The sequence below is a fragment of the Haliaeetus leucocephalus genome, unplaced genomic scaffold (assembly GCF_000737465.1).
Source record: "Haliaeetus leucocephalus isolate CR32 unplaced genomic scaffold, Haliaeetus_leucocephalus-4.0 Scaffold428, whole genome shotgun sequence".
In the NCBI taxonomy this organism is placed as follows: Eukaryota; Metazoa; Chordata; class Aves; order Accipitriformes; family Accipitridae; genus Haliaeetus; species Haliaeetus leucocephalus.
In genome coordinates this window covers 582,701-605,550 of record NW_010972864.1, presented here as the reverse complement: position 1 = coordinate 605,550, position 22,850 = coordinate 582,701, and the positions used below count along the sequence as shown (strand labels likewise).

At 38.8% G+C, this 22,850-nt stretch overlaps 1 protein-coding gene across 1 annotated transcript in view; it reads left to right on the top strand.

The window, feature by feature from the left end:
* The window catches only part of ROCK1 (Rho-associated, coiled-coil containing protein kinase 1), a 94,536-nt gene extending 77,684 nt beyond the window's left edge, over window positions 1-16,852 (top strand). Inside the window, exons 28-33 of the mRNA XM_010574309.1 lie at window positions 1,826-1,896; window positions 6,349-6,437; window positions 7,860-7,938; window positions 8,057-8,318; window positions 9,087-9,294; window positions 15,326-16,852. Of these exons, the coding sequence (XP_010572611.1) occupies window positions 1,826-1,896; window positions 6,349-6,437; window positions 7,860-7,938; window positions 8,057-8,318; window positions 9,087-9,294; window positions 15,326-15,329 (713 nt within the window). The 3' untranslated portion in view covers window positions 15,330-16,852. The remainder of the gene's footprint in view (window positions 1-1,825; window positions 1,897-6,348; window positions 6,438-7,859; window positions 7,939-8,056; window positions 8,319-9,086; window positions 9,295-15,325) is intronic.
* The last annotated feature ends 5,998 nt before the right edge of the window (window positions 16,853-22,850 follow it).

The window sequence follows — 22,850 nt, the reverse complement described above, 5'->3', positions numbered from 1 at the left end:
TGAATCTTTCCAGATTTTCATATGCCACAATTTCCACAGATGTGTGCTTAATCCTTTTGAAGCACAGTTGTCCATACTATGTTCTTTATTAGCAATTAGTTGCTTTATTTTGCAATGGAGGCCTTGAGTTTTAGGATATTTCTAAAATTTCTAAAAATGGAAGAATCTTCTCTTGTTGTAAAAATTAATCAAAGTATTCAAAATAGGGTAAGCATTATCTGTGATGCCTGCAGACATGAAGGAAATAGGTTTCTTTTTCTAAAGCTACTGAATATCAAGAACTGGGGAGGGGTCTGGGGGGGACCCCCACCCTCCATAATTCTTATGCAGATATGAGAGGCAGAGAAATACAAATTTCCTTCATTTTTCCAGGAAGGTTTCTTACTGGAGTGAGTTATGTTAACATGTCTGTCTTCCAATTAGGATTTCAGTAGTTCAGTGGTCCCCCCATATTTTGAAGTTATTCTGTGTGGAGAAATGTTAGGAAAAGATTCTGTATTTTTAAGTGTAGTCCACTTCTAAATACTGTATGCTGTAAGGCTAATGTGGGAGGGGGTTTTTGTGCCTAATTTTAATGCCTTGTACAAGGCTAGGCTGTCAGTCTCATTGTAATTTTACATAACAAAGTGTATGGACAGTATCTTTTATATATTTGGATGTATTTTCAGAGCTTGCTGTTATACACCTCACACAGAGTTATCCCTGAAGGATAAAAGGGACCAATAGCTCCTTCTTACATAAATATTTGTGGAGAATGTTTCAGCAAATTTTAACGTAATGTTTTTGAAGTTTTCAGTGCTGCCAGTTTATTAAATCTATTAGCTATATTTCTGTACTCTGACACTTTTTTTACAAATCCCATTTTTATGATCGTTTAAGAAAATTTAAAATTTTTTTCTCAATTGTGAAATAAACATATAATTATGGAGTGAAATTTCGATTACTTCATTCTCACATTTACAAAATTGTGAAACTTATTACTCTGTCATTTCAGATTAATGGAATCATGATAACTTCTTGGTGCTATTACCTGGCTTCATAATTTAAAAATTATCTATCAAAACCCAGTATCAGTTAGCTGGAGGTACTTTTAAAATCTATGATTCACATTAGGCAGAATGCTAATTTTCTTGTGACACTTCTTTGTATCATTGTTAAATTATTTCAGTAGTTTTGTGGTAGGAAAATACGTTATTACATTACTCTTTAAAAAATTGTCCACTGAAATTTTGAATAAAATGCTTGTCTCTTATTCTTTATATCTAGTTGATTCTTCCTGCATTCCTTATTTATTTATCTCCTATGCTTATCTTCTGTGAGTAATGGGACACCCGTGTAGCTTTGCTTGCTCTTGTGCGCTCTCCTTTTTTGTTTCCTTTGGAAAATATGGATCTGGTTTGTTTTACTTGCTGCATCTTCCTGCTGAGGATTTTCATATAGCCCCTCTGAATGTTAAATTATGTTTATATTGAAAATCTCTTAATCATGCTCTGTTTAAGCTGTAACACATTTTCAAAGCAAAGTCTTTCCTGCCTGGCTCTTTGCAAACTATTTACATACAGTGTTAGATGTTGGCATCAAGGACAACAGCTTCACTTTATTTTGCAGTAACTGGATAATCAAATGTTAGCTTGTGATGAAGCATGAAGTAAATGCTTATATCTTCATTTTATTTAGCTTGCTTTTTATTCTGCTTTGCTAAATAGGTAATTCCCTGTTACTGCATGTAGTATATCTTCCTTTCTAGTAATAGTTTGCTTTTGTGCTATTCTGCTTTATTACTATAAATACATAAAATTATTTAATATGCTTTTTTTTAAACCAGAATCAAGACTTGAAGGTTGGCTTTCAATACCAAACAAAGGAAATATAAAGCGGCATGGCTGGAAGAAACAGGTACAAATGGATTTTTTTCTTTCTTCCTCAACTCATTGGAAAGTTTTTTAGGCATATGGTGAATTGGTTTTACAGCTCATATTTAAGAAACAAACAAAATAATTACAGTAATTTAGTGTGTATACATTATTGAAGAAAAAAGCACCAAGAAAATACAAATTTAGTATGAATTCTGTAGTAATTATATTGTGCAAATTATGAGAGGTGGGTGAGGAAATGCTTTACAATGGGCATCTTGAAACCACTAAAAATCCCGTTTCTCCTTTGAGTAAGCTTCTTTATAATCCTGTTACTGAAAAATATGCTCTTTGTGCAACTTGACAGCAGAGAGTAGGGAATGCCACACCTAAATATTCTGAAGGCCATGGAAGAGTGCATCACACTATAACTTGCCACATATGATTTCCAAAGACATTTCCATCTCCCTTACTTTTAAAATGGTCAGTCTCTCTTGAAAAGAACAGGTTTACTTTCAGAAACTGGACCTCTGTGCTGGAATTCCCACTCTAAACAAAGCAGTATTGTTTTGCCTCTGCAGAGGTTTATGATCTGGTTCTTTGAAACTTCACATGTTCAAATTGAGGTGCCTAGAAGCTTAGAACCAGTTTCTGATTATGTTTTCTAGCTTTCCAGTTCCCCTCTCTGAACATCCTTTAGTATAACAAATTGCAAAAGTGAACATAGTCACTGGAATTTTGTAAATTTTGTAAGCAATGTGTATGTAACAGTTTTATTTCCCTGCATCTTCCTTATATTCAGAGATTAGTATTGGAAGTTACTCAGTTTCTTCATGATACTTTCAACATAACTGATTCCTGCTGAAAGATGCTCCTGTTTACATTCACGTTTTATAAGTGTTAGGAGTGGTTCCTACAAAACCTGAAGAAGGATTTAATTCCTGTCAAAGAAGCAGTGAAGTGTTTGTATTGGGCCTTTAGCTGCAGAACCCCTTCTTTAAAGTACTCTGGTCTTTGGTTGGCTAGCATGACCTTCTTTATACAATTGAAGTGTTTTGAGTTCCAGACCTGCCTATTTTTACATCAGTACCAGACCTTCTTGGTGCCGTGTCTGTAAGTTAAAACTGCCACCTATCCTGTCTTGCAGAGTGCAGAGAACGAGTGTTAAGCTCTGCCGTGTTTCAGCTAATGACTTCTTAGAATATTCTCCCAGACCCTCAGTTGAGAGGCAATGTGAACATGTGCCTTATTGAAAATGCTTGCTTACCATAGTTTGAAACCTGGGGGTTGCTACAAATACCTCAAAAGCTTTTCAGTTGGTTTCTAGTCTCTTTACATTTCACTTTGTCTCCCTATTAGCAGAACTGCAGGAAATCTACAGGGCAAGGTCAAGAATGTTCTTGGTGCCATAAGGTCAAATGCTGATAGTGTTTGAATGCTCTTCAGGTGTCTCACGAAACACGCCTATTTGTAAATCAATTCCACACCTTGTTCTGATAGCTAAGGCTGTTTGATTCCTGTTGTTCCAGAATTGATTCTTCAGGTTGCTGTCAGACTTCTGGCAGTGTCCATGAATGAAGTGACTGTGCCTAGGCACAAGTCATGTAGCTTTATTCTGCTCTAGATTATCTAAAGTACTGCATCATTTTCCTGTCAGAATACCTCCAGCAGCCTTTTCTGGTTGTCTTCTTGAAATGGAGATTATTCTTGCATCCTCTGATAGTTAAAATTTTAAACTTCTGATAAATGCAGCTTCTCCAGTGAAAGACTGTATCTGAGCTTCTTTAGGCATGCCCAGTATACGCATACTTAGTTCCCTCAAGATATTTTAGGTAGTTACTCCATTCATACTTTCCTAGTTTGAATAATAGTTCTTGCACTTTGAAGGAATTTAAGCTACAGATACCAAAAAGAGTCATGCTGATAAGATTCCTTAAACTAGCTGAGGTTCAAGCCAGTGAGACACCATAGTGAGGGGTCATGTTGACTTACATGTGTATTCTGTTGGTTGAACTGTACTGCATCTGAAACAAGCTAGCTTGTAGTCAGCCTCCTCAGGTGCTTCTGTTCCAAATTCTCCTGTGCTTTCCATTTTGGGGTTGATGGGAGGTATGCAACCTCAAATATAGGCATGCCCAAATTAATTTAAATTAAAGGGAAAGCAAAATTGCACTAGCAGTGCAATTGGATTGGTGCCTGAGTTGTTATAACTTGAGTTGCTGCATTTCCGACTCAAATGTCAGTAGCACTGATGTTTTTGCCCCATGCTGAGTCATTTAGCTTAAGTTAGAAAGGGGTAAATGTGGAAACTCAGTTGAGAATAAACACTTGAGTTATACCTCAAGCTAACACTAAAATGGATTAGCCATATTTTTATCTGGAACTTCATTTCATCCCAAGTAGAGATGATAACTCTTCAAAAACCACCGTAGAACTACTGTCAGAAGACTTTTTTTTTTTATATGTTCACAACAGGATATTGAGGCTGTTTTTTTTTTTTCTTCCTTTTGTGAGGTTAAATTGTTCTTTCACCAAGACTTGTGTGATAACTGAATTCCATTGCAGTCATAATTTGCATTTGTTATGATAGTCACCTTAAGGCCTTGCTCTTGTCTGTGAAAGACAGAGGTGCATACTTCAAAGACAAAAAAGGCATTAGCTGCTTCTTGAAGCAGATCAAAGAAATTCAAGCACAGACTCTTTCTTCAGTGGGGAAAATTGCAAGAGGCTCACACCATTACAACTTAGCACCTATTCAAGTTGATCAGGCTTTCTATTAAAGAATCCTGACTGAGGGGCTGAAAGCCCCTTTAGTCAGTGGGGAAAAAAACCCTTTGCGGCTTTTTTAGATGCATTTCAGTAATTGAGATGTACAACTGCAGCATGCAGTTTGGGCAACACATTTTCAAAACGCTATTCTATAAACTTGTTAAGGTAACTTTCATATTCAGGTTTTAAGGTCAGACTTAGGAGGTTCAACCTCCTCTTGTAGGAGGAGTAAACACCATTTACTTAAATTGTCAGTATCTGCACTGTGCAGAAACCCGTTCAATTACCTGCCAGTAATTGGAATTCAAAATGAACTGTTCATGTATTCGCTCTCCTGCTTTTCTGTCCTTTCCCCTGCTTCTGCGTCATATTATACCCCAATCTGGAGCTCAATGTAGACAGAGCAGTCAGTCTACCTCTTTTTAATCATCTTTAGTACCGCGTACCTTTTAATACGCTGTTTCTAAAACATTTGAAACTGCAGGGGAGGGAACTGCCACAGCTGTCACTGAGCTTATGGACAGTTTTAGCAAAGACGTTGGACTGGCAGCTCCCAGTGAAGAGCAACAGGCAGCAAATTCTACAGGCTTGAACTCACTGGGAAGTGCTTAGGTTATAGTTGTTTGATCTTAACTGGCCTGTGGGTTACAGAATTTTTCTCTGAGCAGCTTGCTTTGTTTTTCCTGTCATATGAACAAATGTTTATAATTCTGTGTGATTGTGAGCAGCACTGGAAGGGTGTCTGTGTACTTTAGGTTGAGGACAACATCCTTGGGCTTTGGGGGGGGGTGGGGTGGAACGGACGGATGGACACTGCCGGCATACTCTGCATTTGGGAATTCTCTTGGACATGGGGCCTGCAGTCCACTCCTGCTCTAAAACTCACAGTGCCTTCCCAGTAGCTCTTGCTTATTCCCCAGAATCCTATGCATTCTGGAGTACTCCACTTGTTCAGTGGCATGGGATAGATAAATATAATAAATTAATACGCAGATTTTGAGCAAGAATTTTTAAAACACTTGGGAAGAAAATAATCAACACCTTACCAAATGTTTCTGTTCTCTAACATCTTTACCACTCTGGAAAAAACTGTGTGGTTTGACCCTTAAAGTGACACGTAGCAAAGGAATGTCCATTTCTTTTCTCCTCCTCTGCAAACCTTTCCCTTAATGTCTCAGTGTATTCCTAGATTTGGAATGTATACCAGAACTCTGTTTCTGCCGATTCATTTTGGCTCTTTATTTTACCAGTCCATTAAATTGAAAGTGTAGGAAATAGTCAGCTGGAACTGTGAGAATCAATTTTAGCCTACCAGTAGTTTGGTGCCAAGTACCAGCAAGTCCTGCATGTCTCAAGAACTAGGGAAGTTGTTTACCAACTTTATGAATAAGTGATAGATTCTGCACTCCAGGAGTTTCTCAGTGACACAGTAATTTTTATAGCAACATGCCAGTAGCAACTGATATTTGTGAGTTTGTGTACAGATAAACTTCCAGAGTCATCACAAGCATTTAAGGTTGCTCCAGTGACAATACATAGTCACTGCAGCTGTAGCATTGCACAGCTGTCAGTAGTATAGAGGCCTACATGATGATTTAAATATCTCCTGATATTAGTTTAAAAACCTTGATTTACTCAGGCTTTTTATGTGCATACGGGAGTACAGTAGGATAAATGTTGCTTTTTAAAATGCAATTTTAACTTGGTTTTACCCTTTCTTTCCCAGTATGTTGTGGTGAGCAGTAAAAAGATACTGTTCTACAATGATGAAAAGGACAAGGACCAGTCTAATCCATCAATGGTACTAGATATAGAGTAAGTAAAGTTACTGTTAGTTTTGGATACAAATTGGCAAAAGAGCATTGTGTGTGAGATAACTAATAACCAATCTAGAAGCTTGGAATCAAAATTCCATAAATAATTTTTAATTTCCCATACTAGTTGGAAAATGTCTGTTTATCTGTATTTCAGGGTACTGTTAACAGAAGATACTACTTTTTCTTTGTCCTACTATTGATAAAAGAGAAAAAGTTAAATACACAATAGTGTGGTACTGTCTGTAGTCACTGGTCTGAATTTACAGAAATGAAGAGCCTTGTCTTGTTTTCACAGAGAAGGGTCAGAGACAGTGGAACCTACATATTATGCTATCTCTTTTTATGATTCAGTGTAATGAGTGGTTTTTCCAGTTGCTTTAACAGCTGCTTTCTAAAGAAAGGCATGATAGTTGTGGGATAGTTAGGGAACTGGCTGTCTGATTTTAGGTCTCATCCTCTTGCTTCATCCCTTTTTCTTGCTGTCTAAGAAAGGATCAGTGTTGATGAAGCCCAAAGCGTTTCTAACTTGTCGAGATGGTTTCTGTTTAGAGTGACAAAATAAATAAATAGTGATCCCTTTACATTGGTTATACATGAGGAAAATTGTGTCAAATATCACTGAAGCCCATCGCTGATACATGACTGAGTGTGATGTTTGAACAGCTGATGGACATTATGGGATCTTATAAAGTAGTAATTGAAAAAAGGTTTTAAAATTCATGAATAGGTCTATCAGTAACTAACAAATACAGTGGTCTGGAAGGAATCTCAAACTCAGGAAGTGCTTAAGCTGCCAATTGCTCGTAACCAGGAAAAGAGTTATTTTCTCTTTCAGCTGTTTCTTATTCCCTTTTCATAAACATCTGTTACAGCAACTGTTGAAAACAGGATGTTGGGATAGATGGACTTAAAGTCTTGACCCAGTATAAGATGATGTTTGTTCCGATTTTAATAGCATTTTCAACAGCTGGTGCCCCAGATTGCTTTTTGTGATGTTCTGGCATTGATTATCAGCTGGTAACGTGATTTAGTAATAAAATTAGTGAGTAGTACTATACTTCATATGGTGACTTCCATCCAGGGTTATCAATAAGCTTTTCTAGCAATAATCAGTTAGACTTCCCAGTGTTCTGAGGAAGAATTTGAAAGCCTTCCTTTTTCATAGGTAAATTTGCCATGCTGGATCTTGAGGCCATTGTAAGATCACCCTCATTCAATGCTATGAAATGTTTTGGTCTTACTTCGGTAGACAAGATCTATATGGTTTATGAATTAATTCCTAAAATCATATTGCAGCCTTGAAGTATATAATATTGCTTGCATAAACAAGATTTATATGAACTTCAAAGTGCTTTGATAACTGTTTTAAAAACATACATAGCCTTTTAGTGTTTTCTGATTCATGTTTCTTTTAATCCAGTAAGCTGTTCCATGTCCGGCCTGTAACTCAAGGAGATGTATATAGAGCTGAAACTGAAGAAATTCCTAAAATATTCCAGGTAAAAAGAAGTATATTGCCATTTCTATTTAACTCTCTTGAAAAAGTTTGGCGGCTTCTTTGAGAAGTGTATAAAACACATAGTGCTTCAACAATAACGCAGCAGTATTCTTTTTCAGATTCTCTATGCTAATGAGGGGGAATGCAGGAAGGATTTGGAGGTAGAACCAGTACAGCCAGCAGAGAAGACAAATTTTCTAAATCACAAAGGCCATGAATTTATTCCAACGTTATACCACTTTCCAGCCAACTGTGAGGCCTGTGCCAAACCTCTTTGGCATGTCTTTAAACCCCCTGCTGCCCTAGAATGTCGAAGATGCCATGTGAAGTGCCATAGAGACCACTTGGATAAAAAGGAGGAATTAATTGCACCATGCAAAGGTATACTCACGTTTTCTGCGTTCTGTATTCTCTGCATGGTTTAGCCAGACCTGCTAAACTATCAGGGGCAAATAAAAGCACTTTAGTTTAAAAGTTTTCTACTCTTTAGTTTTATGATTTTAGATGTGAAAGGTGCTATTAAAATAATAGACTCTTAACACTGCTTATAAACAGACAGCTGTGGCAAGCCTCTGTAGGGAGGTGGTGTAACTGATGTGGCTCTGCTGAAGGCCTTGAGAGCACAAGGGTCCCTGGAGGCTTGTGCCCAAGTACTGGGCAGTTCCTTGGTTCCCAGACCATTCTGTCTGTTACACATGGCCCACGTTAGGGACAATGCAGTGGCCACATCACCAAGCTGTTTGAAGACCTTGAAGAGTGGTTCTTCAGCCACATCAGAGAATGGAGTAAAGGTTTTCTCTTTGTGCTCCTATGAAGTGGAGCATTTGGGATATGTACTCTGGAACTCAGCCATAAGGCTCCCACACAACTTTCCAGCTTATTAAGACTGCAGTTAGTGTAAGTTTTCTCATTTCTTGAATATTAATGTTAGATTCAAGAATCTTAATGCAGAGCGACAAATATTGAAAGAAACTATAATCATAATTTCCCCTGCTGTTTATTGTCTTCCAAAAATATATAAACAAATCCAATACAAGTATGTATATAGGTGCCGTTGTTCTTTCCAGTGGCACACCTGCTATGTCATAATTCTTATTTTGGTAACAAGTCATAGTTTTCACTGAATCATCTTCCTCCTTTTACTTATAGTGAGTTACGATGTAACTTCAGCAAGAGATATGCTGTTATTGGCATCCTGTCAAGATGAACAGAAGAAGTGGGTGACTCATTTAGTAAAGAAGATCCCTAAGACACCACCATCTACTTTTGTTCGTGCTTCTCCTAGAACTATGTCTACAAGATCCTCAGCAAATCAGTCATTCCGAAAAGTTGTTAAAAATACTTCTGGGAAAACTAGGTGAGAAATAAACTACAAAAGCTACAGATCTTTTTAACTTAAAAAAATCTCTGTTTATAAATCCTATTTAATCTGAAATTGCAAAATAATTCTGTAGTTATGACTGTTGAACTGGTGATCTAAATTTCTGCTCAAATCCTGAAGGAAGTAACAGACAGAATTCTCCTGCTGTTGTGGTCAACTTATTGGTTCTTTGGATTTGGAAAGGTACCATAGAGATGGCAGTGCCTGGCCTGCCAATGCATGTGAGAGAGCTGGTTGCATTTTTTCCTGTTTAAAGGCAAGACTCAGTAGATGTATCAGCAATGGCATTTAACTGCAAGGGTGATCCACATAGTCATTCATGGATTGACTCATAAAGCTTGCATAAGCTAGAAGTCTTCTGCAAATGAGGGTGCAATGAGAAACTTACAGTCTCTTGTTTGCCATTTCTTTTGGTGTGAGGCAGCTTAAGTATTAATTCCATTCTTTCTCCCTGCTTACTTATTCCCTGTCTTCTCCTATCCCAGCAGTTGTTTTTGCAAGCTGTTTGTGACCTTATGCGTTAACCAGGGCAGTATTTAAAATACACTTTTTTAATGCTAGGTTACTGTAAGCCGATTTTTAATCTGTATTAGCTTCCTCATATACTATGCATGTTCCTTTCTCCCAAAATAACCAATTGAGTAGACAGTATGAAGTGGAAACTAGTGTCTCAGTAGGGAAAGAGTCTTCCTAGATTGGCAGGGCTACCAAAATAAATGTCCTGCAAACATTCCTTGCATGAAGTGCAATAAAAGCAAACTTTTGCGTGGAAAGAGACACTGGATATATCACGAAATATCCTCCTGCAGAGGAGAGTAGGGAAAAAAATCTGAAAGATACAAAGGGTGCTGATTTTCTTGTCCCCATAATTAACACTAAAATGTAAGTGATCATAGTTTTGAGATACTAATATAGTCAGTGAATGCCCTCAAAATAGTCTCATCCAGGAAAATTACTTTAGGCCTTGACTACAAAGCTGTCAACACAAAAAACAGTGATGTTGTGGGCAGTATTGTGTTAGAGATAATAATGCAACAGCACGAGGAGAAGGACATAATAAGAAATCTGTGACCAGCAGTTAAGAACATGTAGCTGTGCTAGAGTATTTGGGGGAGAAGCCATATTCACAAATACTGAACAAAGTCTCAGTTTGCCCCTTACAGCTCAGATAGCAGGAACATAACTGAATCATGATGCAATGTTACATTTTTCAACACTGTGCTTAACCAAGACGAAGTTGTGAAACAGAGGAACACTTCTGATTTGTGGGGAGATTTCCTGGGAAGTGGGCAGTTTTTCCTTTACAGTCTTCACTGTAAAAATCTGTTGAAAACAAGGGTGAATGCAGTGGAAGAGCACACAGTGATAAACCTGAGTTAAGAAGAATGACTGTAAAATCAGAGTTTGCTTACTAAATAGTAGCATCTTCACTATTGTGCCAAATAAAGACAAATTGGTAATTGCTAATTTCAGAAGGTTTCAGTCACATTTGTTATGTACTTACACGGTGTGTACTTGTACAACAGAATCTTGTTAAACTGTTTGTCTTGTCTACAAAATGTCCATTTCTCCCAACTTCTAAGAGCTTCTATAAAGCTTCACAGTGTTTCCAAACTTATTTTTCCTTCAGTCCTCAATTTTCCAAGATTTACTGAAAAATATTAGACCCCTCCACAGGCTTTAGCCAGATCTTTTAAGAGTTTCAGATATAAATTACACCTGCTGATTTAAAAATATGTATCACTAATAGCTGTTGTTTAACATCATCTTTATTTACAATAGGACTATTGAAGAAATACTTCTGTTCTGTGGTTGAGAAAAATATGAAGTGCTTTTATATATCATATGATACATTTACGTCAACAATAATCAGGATTCTAGAAACTAGTTACTAAAGGCAGACCTTTTAAACAGGCCGATAAAGATAACAGAAGTACTTAGGTTAAAGAGCTCTGTTACTGAATAATAAGATTTTTCAGTGAGTCTTGGACCACCTAAGACTGAAAGAAAAAGCATATCATGTTGATACTGAAAAGGATTAGGTAGAATGATTTTGACACTGAATGGTCATCCCACCATAAATTCTGGAAAACCAACAGAACCGATAATGTAAAATTCATTAATACAGTTTAAAAAGAGTTTTTAAAATGTCACACTGAAATAATGCTAGTCAACATTGCTTACTGAAAAAGATGTCAAATTAACTGAGAATTTTGATGAGGTAGCATTCCTGGACAGTTAAAAAACCAAACAAAACAACCAACTCCCTCAAAGGCAACCAACCAGCCAGCCAATGGGGTTGGAAAGAATTATTTTAACACACCATTTATGTGCATCTTTAAGCTGTATTAATTGGAATAATCTAAAACAACACTTGGAAGATCACAGTCCTGACTGTACATTTTGGAAATTATCCTCTGTTACTGAGTATGCAGATTCTTCCCTCCCCCCTGCCTCCCCCCTGCCAAACCTTACCTATGTAGAGTTCACTTTGTAAATAGAGTGCATCCTTCTTTATTTCACATTTAGATATTTAGAGTTGTAGACTCCCTTCTACCCCTTTCCCCTTTCCCCTTTCCCTTTTCCCCTTTCCCCAAAAGACTTTGAGTTGTATTCTGAGTATGCTTTCCTTTCCATTTGTCCTTGCGAGGTCTTCTGGTAGCTGTAATAACCAGATTTTTTTTAAAGTTCTGTTGCAGTGTTTGTTTCCAATTTTTGGGAGGGTCTTCTGATGAGCTATACTGCAGTTACTGTACTATACCTCATGCTAGGGCGTGCAGGGGGATTTTGCATGTGCGCGCACACACAGAATTAAAAAAAAAAGGGGAGGGGTTAAAAACCTACTATAGGCAAAACAGCTCTGGTATTCAGATGTCTCATAGCTGTTAGCTTTTCAATAGATTTTTTTTTTTTTCCAACATAACCATGATTTCTCAGTTTTTTCATTTCAAGATCTTAAACTTTTTTCCAGGCATTTTAGAGCTAATTGGAAAAGCACAGAAGCTTTCATCCATATTCTTTTATGGGAGCAAATCCATTTTTCTTAAATCAATTCATTGATGCTTTTTCACTCTTCTTACTAGAAATGCTGGTTGGGGTTGCCTTTAGCGTGAACAAGTTTGCAGCTAATCTCTTATAGAATGAACAGATTTACATATTTGAAAATTTACAGTAGCTCTTAAAGGAATGGGTCTGTTTGGGGAGATCAGTTATTCAGACAATTTCTGTAATTAATCCTATTGGCATTTGTCATGTGAGAGTGTCACAGAAGCACAGAAATATGCAAGTAGTGAATGGGAACTTTTTAAATAAAATGAGAAACACCATCTTTAAAGCTCTTTTTTTAAGGTCCTAGAGATACAATGAGCCTCATAGCTCCCCAGCACCAGGAGAGCTGCACATTCCTGCGCTTTATCTTGTGTCAGCTCATGCTTCACAGATTACCACAGTAAATTGATGTATTTTCCAGCAGACAATCCAGGAATTTCACTAAAGAAAAGCCAAAAAAACCCAAAGCATAACAACAGAAAAACCCAACCCTAACCCCACAGAAGAAAAGCATGTGGTTTTCTGTTGGGTTAAGAAGTTGCAATGGTTCATGAAAGAGTCCAGAAAGCACCAGACTGGTCTCAAGAATGGAAGGAGGACGGGTGAAGGTGGTCTTCCTGCAGTAGTGAAGTATCTGGCCAGATCAGCTGTTCCGAATACTTCAGCCTTGTATTTTCTCCATCTGCCCTAGTGTATGGCCTCTGTTCACACCTTTCTCCATCACCCAATAGGATCTTCCAGGTTCTTGGAAAGAAATAAAGCTCTTAAGTTTTCTGGCAATTCAGAAGTTAATACCCGTGTGGTATTTTACCTCTTTAACTTGAATTTTTCTAACAGGCTGTGATGTGAATCAAACAGTTAACATTTATATTACTCTTCTAGACTGAGCCCAAATCCATCAGTAAGTTTGATGACATAACTGATATTTGGTCTTAGAAATCTTGCTTCTTAATGATGTTTAATACTGACATAGCTTCTTAGAACATACCATTAATTTACAGCAAACTCTGTTTTAATGCTGCATATTATAGGCACTGAGTATGGAGGAAGAAGCATATTGAGCATAAGCCGTTTAGAGAGGCACAGTACTTGACCAGCAAGAGTGCTAGGTATGTGAGCGCTGCCAGCCTGTTGTGCTGCATGGAGACGTGTGCAGGAGGCAGGTGGGGAGCCCCCGCACCTTGCTGATGCTTGAGGAGCTGCTTGGGCAGCTTTGTGATGTGCTCCATCTCCATCAGACAGCTGCCACTGGGTTGACTGGAATGTAGTGAGGCTTGTGTGGCACCTGCAGAGCAATGTGAGTGAGTAATTAAAAGATTCAGAGTTACACTGAGCAAATAAGCATTACAAAAAGGTCAGATAGGAACTTTGCTTTCAAGCTATTCTACTGGGGACGTTTTTGTGACTTTCTCAGACAAATTTTATGTTAGTTGTGTCTATGAACTAGACAATTAGTGCTGTGATGTAGTATGGCCAGCCTGTGCCCTGATACCACTACATATTCCATCCTGTATGTTTAGAAAGAAGAGGGATTGGATTTATTTTAGGAAAATTCACTTCTGATGTACCAGATGTTTAAATTTAGATTATTAAATAAATTTACAATGGATCTTATATACTGAACACTTAACTGGTGATTGCACAGTAGCTGTGCTAATCTGACAGCCTGTTGCTACTTAAGGGGGAGGATTTTCCCTCTCTGTATTCCTTCCCTGTTTTACTGTCATTGGATCCTGGGTAAGTGCTTGAAATGATCCATTTTGGACCCTTCCATCAAGGTCCACAATTCAGTTTCCTGACTGTCAAAAAAAGTAGACTTACTTTGCTGAGCTAGTGAGTGGAATCAGCCTGCTGAGAAGTGCAGTGGTTGCCAATGCTGAGGATGGGCAAGTAGGAGGGTGGGGTCAGGAAGGTGATAAAGTGGAGGAACAGCAGGCCTTTTTCCTTCAGGAGGCACCAAATTGTTAGATCAGCTTCTCTGAACTCAAGACACTGGACCCTGAAGTTCTCATCCTGACCTCTTTACCTAGACATGGGAGTAAGAGAAGCAGTGATGATTTTTATGGGATATACGTGTTTAGCTTTTACTAAGTATCTGGAAATCGTTCTCTTGTCAGACAGTATAGCCGAACTTGATCTCAGTGATAGAGTCCTACCATGTAAGCAGGCATTAACTATTTCGTCAAATGGGTACAGACTTTTAACACATGCTTTAAGGCATTTTAGTACATGTCATTTAGGGTCTGATCCACATTTCTTTGCAGTTGGTAGGCAGCACTTCATGGACTTCATGGAGAGGTGTTATCAGACCCATTGAAAGGAGCTTCATGTATAAGTTCATCTTAAGTTCTAGTCCTCATTTTAATAACTTATCACTAGTAAACATGAATCACAACTTCATGATGAACTTGCTAGCATTTGCAGTACTGCTTCTAGATCTGAAACTACACTTCATAGTTTATAGTGTGCTAATTTATATACATTGTATCAGCACAGTGGAGATGTTTTAATATATTTGGACTTGGGCACCTGATCAAGTTAGTGCATGTTAAAAAAAACAACCAACCAACCAAACAAAACTCCTGTGTATCAGATGAGCTCTGGCAACTGCATGTGAGTGCTCTTAGCCCTATAGAGAACCTTTTCTTGTCCTGCAAGTGAAAGAGGGTCACCTTGCATTTGCCATTAATACACCCATGATTGTTTACTCTTGTTTACTTGTAAAGCTGCAGTAATATTATTATCTGTCTGATCTCTGTATTCATTTAATGTTGTTCGAAGTTAAGAAGTCTGTGGAAGATTGTAGGTTCGATCTTAGTGTATTGTACCTTGTCAATTGAAAAAATACTTAGTTAACATAAAATATTTTCTTCTCTGAAGCTCTTGGCAAACGTACACTAGTGTTATGAAGTTAATTTTTATATTTGTTATTAATTGTCTGTTTTCTTCTTTGTTCCAGCTAACCACATGTACAGTGCTTAATGGAATTTCATGGAATGCGGTCTGAGAAACAGGGCTTTTTTTAACCACACAGAGCAGTGCAGACGGGCTGTTGTTCCTTTCAACATAACTATCACAGGCTTCAGGGTTAAGATTGCTATTACTGTCTCCTCCTTGCTTTGGCACAAAAGCACGCTGAGGGTGTTTAATTGCGGGTTTGCCTAAAGGTAGATTAGATTAATTATTACTATGTAATGCAAGTTAAAGCAAATAAAGCTTAGCTAGGTGTATAAAAAAAGGTGCTGCCTTTTGGATTTTAAAAAAAAGCCTGTCAATCATGATGAAGTGCAGCCAACTTTCTTTGTATCAGTGAAAGAAAAGGACTGTTTACCCTGTGAAGGGGCTATTTATGTCAAGATGAGCATATGAAATGGAGTAGAGGAGGAAGGTTTCTCAATGAGAAGGACTGCAATTGCTTTCAAGACTCAAAGTTGTGCTCTTGAAGACTGCAGAACTAGCTTAAAAATGAAGCCTTATCACTTGAACTTCAGTGCCTTCACTGCAGAGTTCTTAACAGCCTTAATGCTAACCACCCACTATGGAATGGATGAAAGTGTTAAATACTTTGCATTATGCTTTACAAAATACTGATTCAGCAGGTTTGTAAAGGGGGGAAAACAAGTAATTGCCTTTAATCTATGCATTTTTGCCAAGCCATACTGAATTATTTTACTATTAGAGGCATTAGAAACTAACAGTAAAAAGAACCACCGAGGTTGAAAGCATATTTTGGGGTACATAATTTCTGTAACTATAATGTGTTGCCTTACAATTTTAAGTGATAACGTACATTAAGTTAACAAACATTTAAGAAATATATGCACTGTTTGAACTGTAAATTATTCTTAGAACACTTTTACTGGGTTTTACATTGTCCTTTTAGTGCCTTAATTTGAGATAATTGTATTATTGCCGTTGTCAATAAATGTAGAAATCTAAAACTAAACGAAGGAAACCTCTAAAAAACTATTGCATCAGTGGGTTTTACTGAATTTTAATTGGTTAAAGTATTGTAGATGCTAGATGCATTTTTCTAAATTAAGTACAATCTTTGAGTGAGAATTCCTCTTACAAAGAAAGACTGATTCTGGTTCATAAGCCAAGAGATGTGTAGGCAATGCAAAAAAAAAAAAAAAAAAGCAAGCATATAACGCAAAAGCTCTGGGTAATTCAGGAATTTCAGTAAATGCTGTCAGACTCTTGCTTTGTAGCAGGAATACATTCATGGTATGGGCAGTATGGTTTTATTTTATTTTATTTCGTAACCAAATACCTCCTCAGTAATTTATAATGGCTTTGCAGTTGTGTATTAAATAAGAAGCACTGGAAAACTGATTCGTCCTTAGGACGATTTGCATGTTTCAAGTGGTATTGAAAGCCGCACTGATGGATATGTAATAATAAACATATCTGTTATTAATATGGTAATGACTCTGTGCTCATTTAATGAGAAATAAAGTAATTTATGGAAAGACCCTTTTGAAAACGACTGGCATGGTGTTTTCTCCTGACTGCAGCTTACACATCTTTCTAAGCATTCAGATACTGCCACAGCTTGCTAGTCCAAGGTGCATTTGCAACATAATGCCTAGGGGACTCTGAAACTTTTTTTTACTATTCTACATGAATAAGTAAATAGCATATTAAATAATTTTTTTTCATTCCCTTATTCTCATGGCCTGCTGTAGTAGCCTAATTTTATTATTCAACCACCACCCTGAGCTTGCCTTGTGATTGCTTCATCCTTCATGACGCAGGTTTGGAGCTTCAGAAATCCCATGTATTTGGGGAGGGAATCCTGTTCAAAAAAAAAGACAAAAAACTGTGGGGTGGTTTTTGTTGGGGGGAGGGGGGGGTGTTTGGTTTGGTTTGTTTTTAACAGCCTGTGCATCCCATAAAGCTAGCTGTCCTTAAATCTTCCTGGGTAATCCACCAAGGCCTATAGAACAATGGAATAGTAAGGACAAATTACATGCGAATGATTGTATGTCCTTTGAAGTTCACAGAGCTGGGCAGTATAGATAAAAAGAAGTAGGTGATGTGGTAATTTCAGAAAGTTCCCCTATGTTGACTTTGCTGTATCAGAAATGTCAGCAATTTCAAAGCTGTGGCTGGAGCACGCTAACGATTACCTTCCAGATCACCAGTCACACTGACTGTTAACTTGCCAAGCAATACAAGCGATAATTATGACCTGCTTTAATCTCCTATCACATACCCAGAGGGGAAATAATATAGTAAGATGATTAAATGTATCTTAGTTAAATATGTACATTATTATAGGAAATTTGGAGCAATGGAAAAGCCCTATGGTCAGGTCATTCTCCAGACCCAGATTAGGTTTTGGATTGCTTTTCTGCTTGTGTAACTGGCTACCTCTACAGGTTCAAAAACTCTTGCTTGAATAATTTCTTAAGAAAAAAAAAGTCATATCTTGTAGTTCTGTATTTTATGAATCTGAAAAATGGCATAAAAACTGTTATGAATAGGTAATGACTAGTGGGAATAGGGAAGGACTGTGGAAAAAATGGGTTTGCTCTACAGATTGGCATGTACTATCATTTCCATAGCTCTTTAGCAGTGCTGAAATTCTGCAATTCTTTTTGAATGCTGATTTTGCTTGGGAAAGAAGCAGCAGACATAATGAAGTGTAAAATTACATTAACTTTTGTATGTCTGGGATAAGTTGCAACTAAAATGCTGTAATAGTAAAGTCTAGACATGCAAATTACAGTTTGTGTGTTCTGGTATACTGATGTTGGTACTTCTTTACTGTAAGCAAGGTGCCTATCTACAGGAATAGCTATACTTTGAATAACAAATTCAGCCAAATGTTTCTACTGTTAGGAAAAGTAATGCCTACAATCTCAACTGTGCAAACAGATATTTTGGGGGCGGGGGGGGGCGAATTGTTATTAAACTTTTAGCAAGCATCAGCTTCACCATCCAGAAAAAAAATCATCAGTGCTGCTGTGTTCACTACAGCTCCACTTCTTCTGGCTCTTGCCTTCTTATTTTGCCTAGCTTTTAACCTTTGTCACTAACGATTCCTCTTACAGGAACATTTTGCCTACGTTCGTATAGCAGAGTGCCAGAAAGTCACGAAGAGATGTGAATGTGTAAGCTAAGAAGAGCTAGCATAAATCAACCTGGCTTCATTCATATCTGTGAAGCTGTAGTTTTACGCACTGAGAAACCAAGAAGTCTAGATTCTTACGTGATCATTATTTGTTGATTTGCCTCCACCTTTTTTCCACTTTCTATTACTGTATTAGGTTGAAAGTTCATTAACGTTGGTAGAATGCCAAAATCTGCTCTATTTCATTCCTTCTTCAAGCCTCCCTATTCCTGCTGAAGGAGACAGGAAAAGAAAATTATAAGAGTACTTAACTGTAGCAAAACAGCCTGGGTCATAAGAAAAGGATACGGCCTTTCCCACAAGCAGGATTTAGCAGTGGGCACCGAGGCTGTAGCCAGAAGCAAGTCAGGAATCATGCAGCAAGAGGTGGAGCAGCAGGTACTGAGCTTCCCTCTGGGCTGGTGAACTCTACTGGGAATTTTTTATGTACTAGTTTCAAACATAAAAAATGCAAATAGAGTTTTGTTCTTTTTCCTTCCCCCAGATGTACATTTCATAGTGACCCAGAATGCAGAAAGTTTGAAAACCGCTGAAATGGAACAGGTAACATTGAAATGGGGGATACTGTGTACGTTACTTTAAACATCTCCTGGATTGCTGTTTTTCTTTACCCTGTCATTACGTTTTCTGTATCGTCTATTATTAGAAGTCACACCTTATTGACACTGCATTTTTCAGTTTGTAGTTGCTGTGAGACAAGGATTGAATGTAGCAGTGGCTTTCAGGGTGGGAGTGCCTGGGCTGTGCCACACCTGGGCCCCTAAGTCAGCTCTAGGAGCCGCTACCCCACAGGGCAGCTACCGTGATCTCTGGCTGGGCCTCACTCAGCCCTGCACTGTGCTGGGGAGATTGTGCACACCAGAGTTTTGTTCGAGTATCTCGTTTCTGTTCCTCGTTTTCTGGGTGCTCATTTGGAGAGAGTCAAGGTTTGCAGTGCAGGAAAAGTGCAATGCTTACCTTTATCATGAAAAAGAACTTTAAACATGTAAAGCACTGCAAGGACACTGGAAAATCAGACCTAAAGCACTTTAAACTAGGATTATTTTGAGTTTAATATGCATGGCTATTTTCTGTAAGACAGGAATTAATAATGTGATTTGATCCTACCTGTGCTATGAATACACACACTAAAATGTTTAAAGCCTGAAGATACATAGCAAGGTTGCCAAGAACATTATTTTCCCCATAGAAAATAAAATATGTTAATAAATGCACCTGTCAATATATTGGATAACACATCTTCCCCTTTAAAGAAACAAGAAATGTAAATGCAGTATTTTAATTCCTGAGACTCTGATTATTTAAAATGAAGACCATCTTCTTTGTTCTATCACAGGCATCACGAAGGTGCCTAAAGCATGCCTTGCAAAAGGGCTTGCCTTGCTTCCCCAATGTAGCAGCACCTGCTTGTACCATCCGAGGGTACACCTACTACTTGTGCTCCTCAAAACTGAGCCACGGGAGATTTCATAGAGTAAAAGCCTTCTGTAAACAAATCTGGACTTGCTCTGATCCATCTTCCAGCATTAATAAATCCTGCCAGGCCTGTTGGCCTGCACATAGTATTGTGCTAATGACACAGCCCCAGCTATTGGACCCAAGCTGGCTTGCATCCGGCCAGCTCAGGATGGGAAGCAGCCATGCTCAGGTGGCCCAGTAAAAGGCCACACAGAGACACAGCCAGGGCAGGCAGTTCTGCTGTCCCTGTGCCTCTGTGACCCAGCCTGCGGTTCCCTCTGGGCTTTTCACTAAGAAAAAAGATGCATTTAATAACGTTCAACCAATCTTTTACAAGTTTAATGTTGTCAAGGTAATCTGTACTTCATATTTATACATCAGGTTGCACTCTTTGTCTTTATACTCCTTATGTCAGTTTGTGCAAGATTCAAGGAAACCAGCATCTATTGATCCCTTCCTTATGGAAAAAGGCACAAAGCTGTTACAGCAGGAAGAGGCCTATACGATCTTGGAGTAAAGCAGAGGGAGGTAGCAGTTCTCTACCTTGCGGAGGTCGGGAAGAGCTTTCCTGCAGATACAAACCCTGATTCTTCCAGCGGAGCACCCTCTAGTGCCTTTGCCAAATTCTGGAAAGGCGTGGCCTGTGATTGCCTGAGACCTGATCCTCTAAGGGTTACTCTAAAGGGGAGAATGTATTCAGTGTAGCTTCAGACTGTAGAGCATTCAATTTTCATTTCAGAGTCACAAATAAATGGCCTCACTGTCGGTATTAAGAACAAATGGCTAGACTGGAGATATCCTGCGCTTAGACTCATGGGCAGACAGCTGGGATCTGCTCTCACTTGAATAGATGGCCTGCAGGATCTCACCCTAGAACTGGATTAAAGCTTTTCTAGAAAGCTCCTTTAAGCAAGTTAAAGTAACAGAAGATTCATCACCCTTGCTGGTAAACTTTAACAATGCTTAAGTTGTCTCAATAATTAGAAACTCCATCTTAATTCATGATCCAGCTTAATTTCAGCATACCACCTATTGGAGCTTCTCTGTGAAATGTAATCCTTGTTCCCCAAAACTTCCTTTTCACGTCTAGGAGCCTACACTGGACAATAAAATCAACATTTGTTCTTCTTCTCCATGACAAACTGAAAAGACTGACATTTCTAAGCCTTCCATCTTAAGCCTTACTTTCAAGCCCTGGATTATTTTTATGGCCATTTTGTATATCCTTCTTAGACTGTTTGGAATTGAAAATCACATTTGGTCAGCAGCATCGTTATCAAGGAAAGATCCTTCTTGTTTTGGGTATCACTTCTATAGCAAAAGCAGGGCCAGGTGATAGCATATTTCCATACATACTGTATAATATGTCTAAATATTCTGATAGTTTTAATATTTTGTACCAGCCGTGGAAACTGGTTTGCTGCTAGGTGACTGTAAAAGTAAGATTTGGTAAATAATTATTAGAAATCTTATACTAACACTATGATTGAAACAATAGACAAAAGTATAGCCAAGCAATTAACTAGTAGAGGTAGTTACTCATAAGTTTTGCAGTTCTTTGCTCTTATGACTAGATGTTCCTGTGCGCTAGATGAGAACAATGTTGAAACTGACCACATGTGATTGAAACTGCGTTAAGCTTCAAGATCAAAGGACAAGGACAAGAATAAAGACTTCAAGGACAGCCAACAAAAACTTCAAATAGGTCGGTGGTCGCAAAAGCAGCCCTTCAACTCAAATGGATCCTTTATTGCACATGATCGGATGTAGGCAGAACTATGATAATCAGTTGCAATCATTTTTATGTAATGTATACTAATCTGATTAATATACAATTAGTTATTCTGTGTAACCTGTTTGGGCTGAAGTTGTGGCATGCACGCTAGGTGGAATTATCCCCTGTGCATCCAGCGCTGCAATACAGAATGCCTGCTTTCTAGAACTCCAAAACGAGTCTTAGTTTCTTCAGCCAGCTTTTCGGTATCACAGAAGCACAAATACAGACAACCAAATGCTGGCAGAAGCTCTTACAGCTGCAGCTGCCACAGGAGCTGGTGAAGGTAGTTGTGTCAGGTTTCTAGAGGTGGTAGCTAGGGGGGATCTGAGGAAGGGATGTTTCTTTCTGGCATTCTCTTCCTTTTTGGTATGTTTATGCACTGCTTTAGTTTAACTGCAGCCTAATACCAAGAGCTTTTGTAGTGGCAGTGAAGACTCACGTCTCTGTGCCTACTGTTTTTAGTATCTTTAAAAACTGTTTTTTATTGTCCTGAAGGCTCCTGGCCACTGCCATCACACTCAACTCAACCTTCAGCGCTTCATACCTGCTATCTACCACCGAGTCGCAAAGTAATCGCTGGTAGATCAGTCATCCCCCTCTCCCCTTTACTAAAGTTCTTCCGTTGACAATATCCTCTCTTACTCCACGCTTTCCTCTATTCCAAAGGTATTTCACCCGCAACAGCCTTTTCTTTCCCTTCCCCCCTCCCCGTCTTCGCGCAGTCACAGCTCTCGCCAGAAGAGAAGGCCTCCACCCCCCCCCACCTCGGCTCTCTGGCACTTGGCCCGTTACACTGCTCTCCCCCGCCGGCCACGTCAACGCCGGTGTCAGCCCCTTCCCGGGGACCGGGTTCTTTCCCTACTCCCACCCGGACACCGTGGGGGTGGCTCTGCGTTCGGTCTGTACGCAGCAGGCTGAATCAGGCCTAGCACCGAGCCGGCTGCTGGTTTCCCGTGAGGTATACGCCCCCGGGTTACAGAGAAGCCCGGTTATTCAGTCACGCTTTCTCGTTCGCCCCGCTCTGCCGAGAAACTACCGTCGGCCGTGGACAGTGCACGGCCGGACCAGTTTCGCTTCATCGGTCTGAAGGGCAGCGCCTCCCGCCCCGCC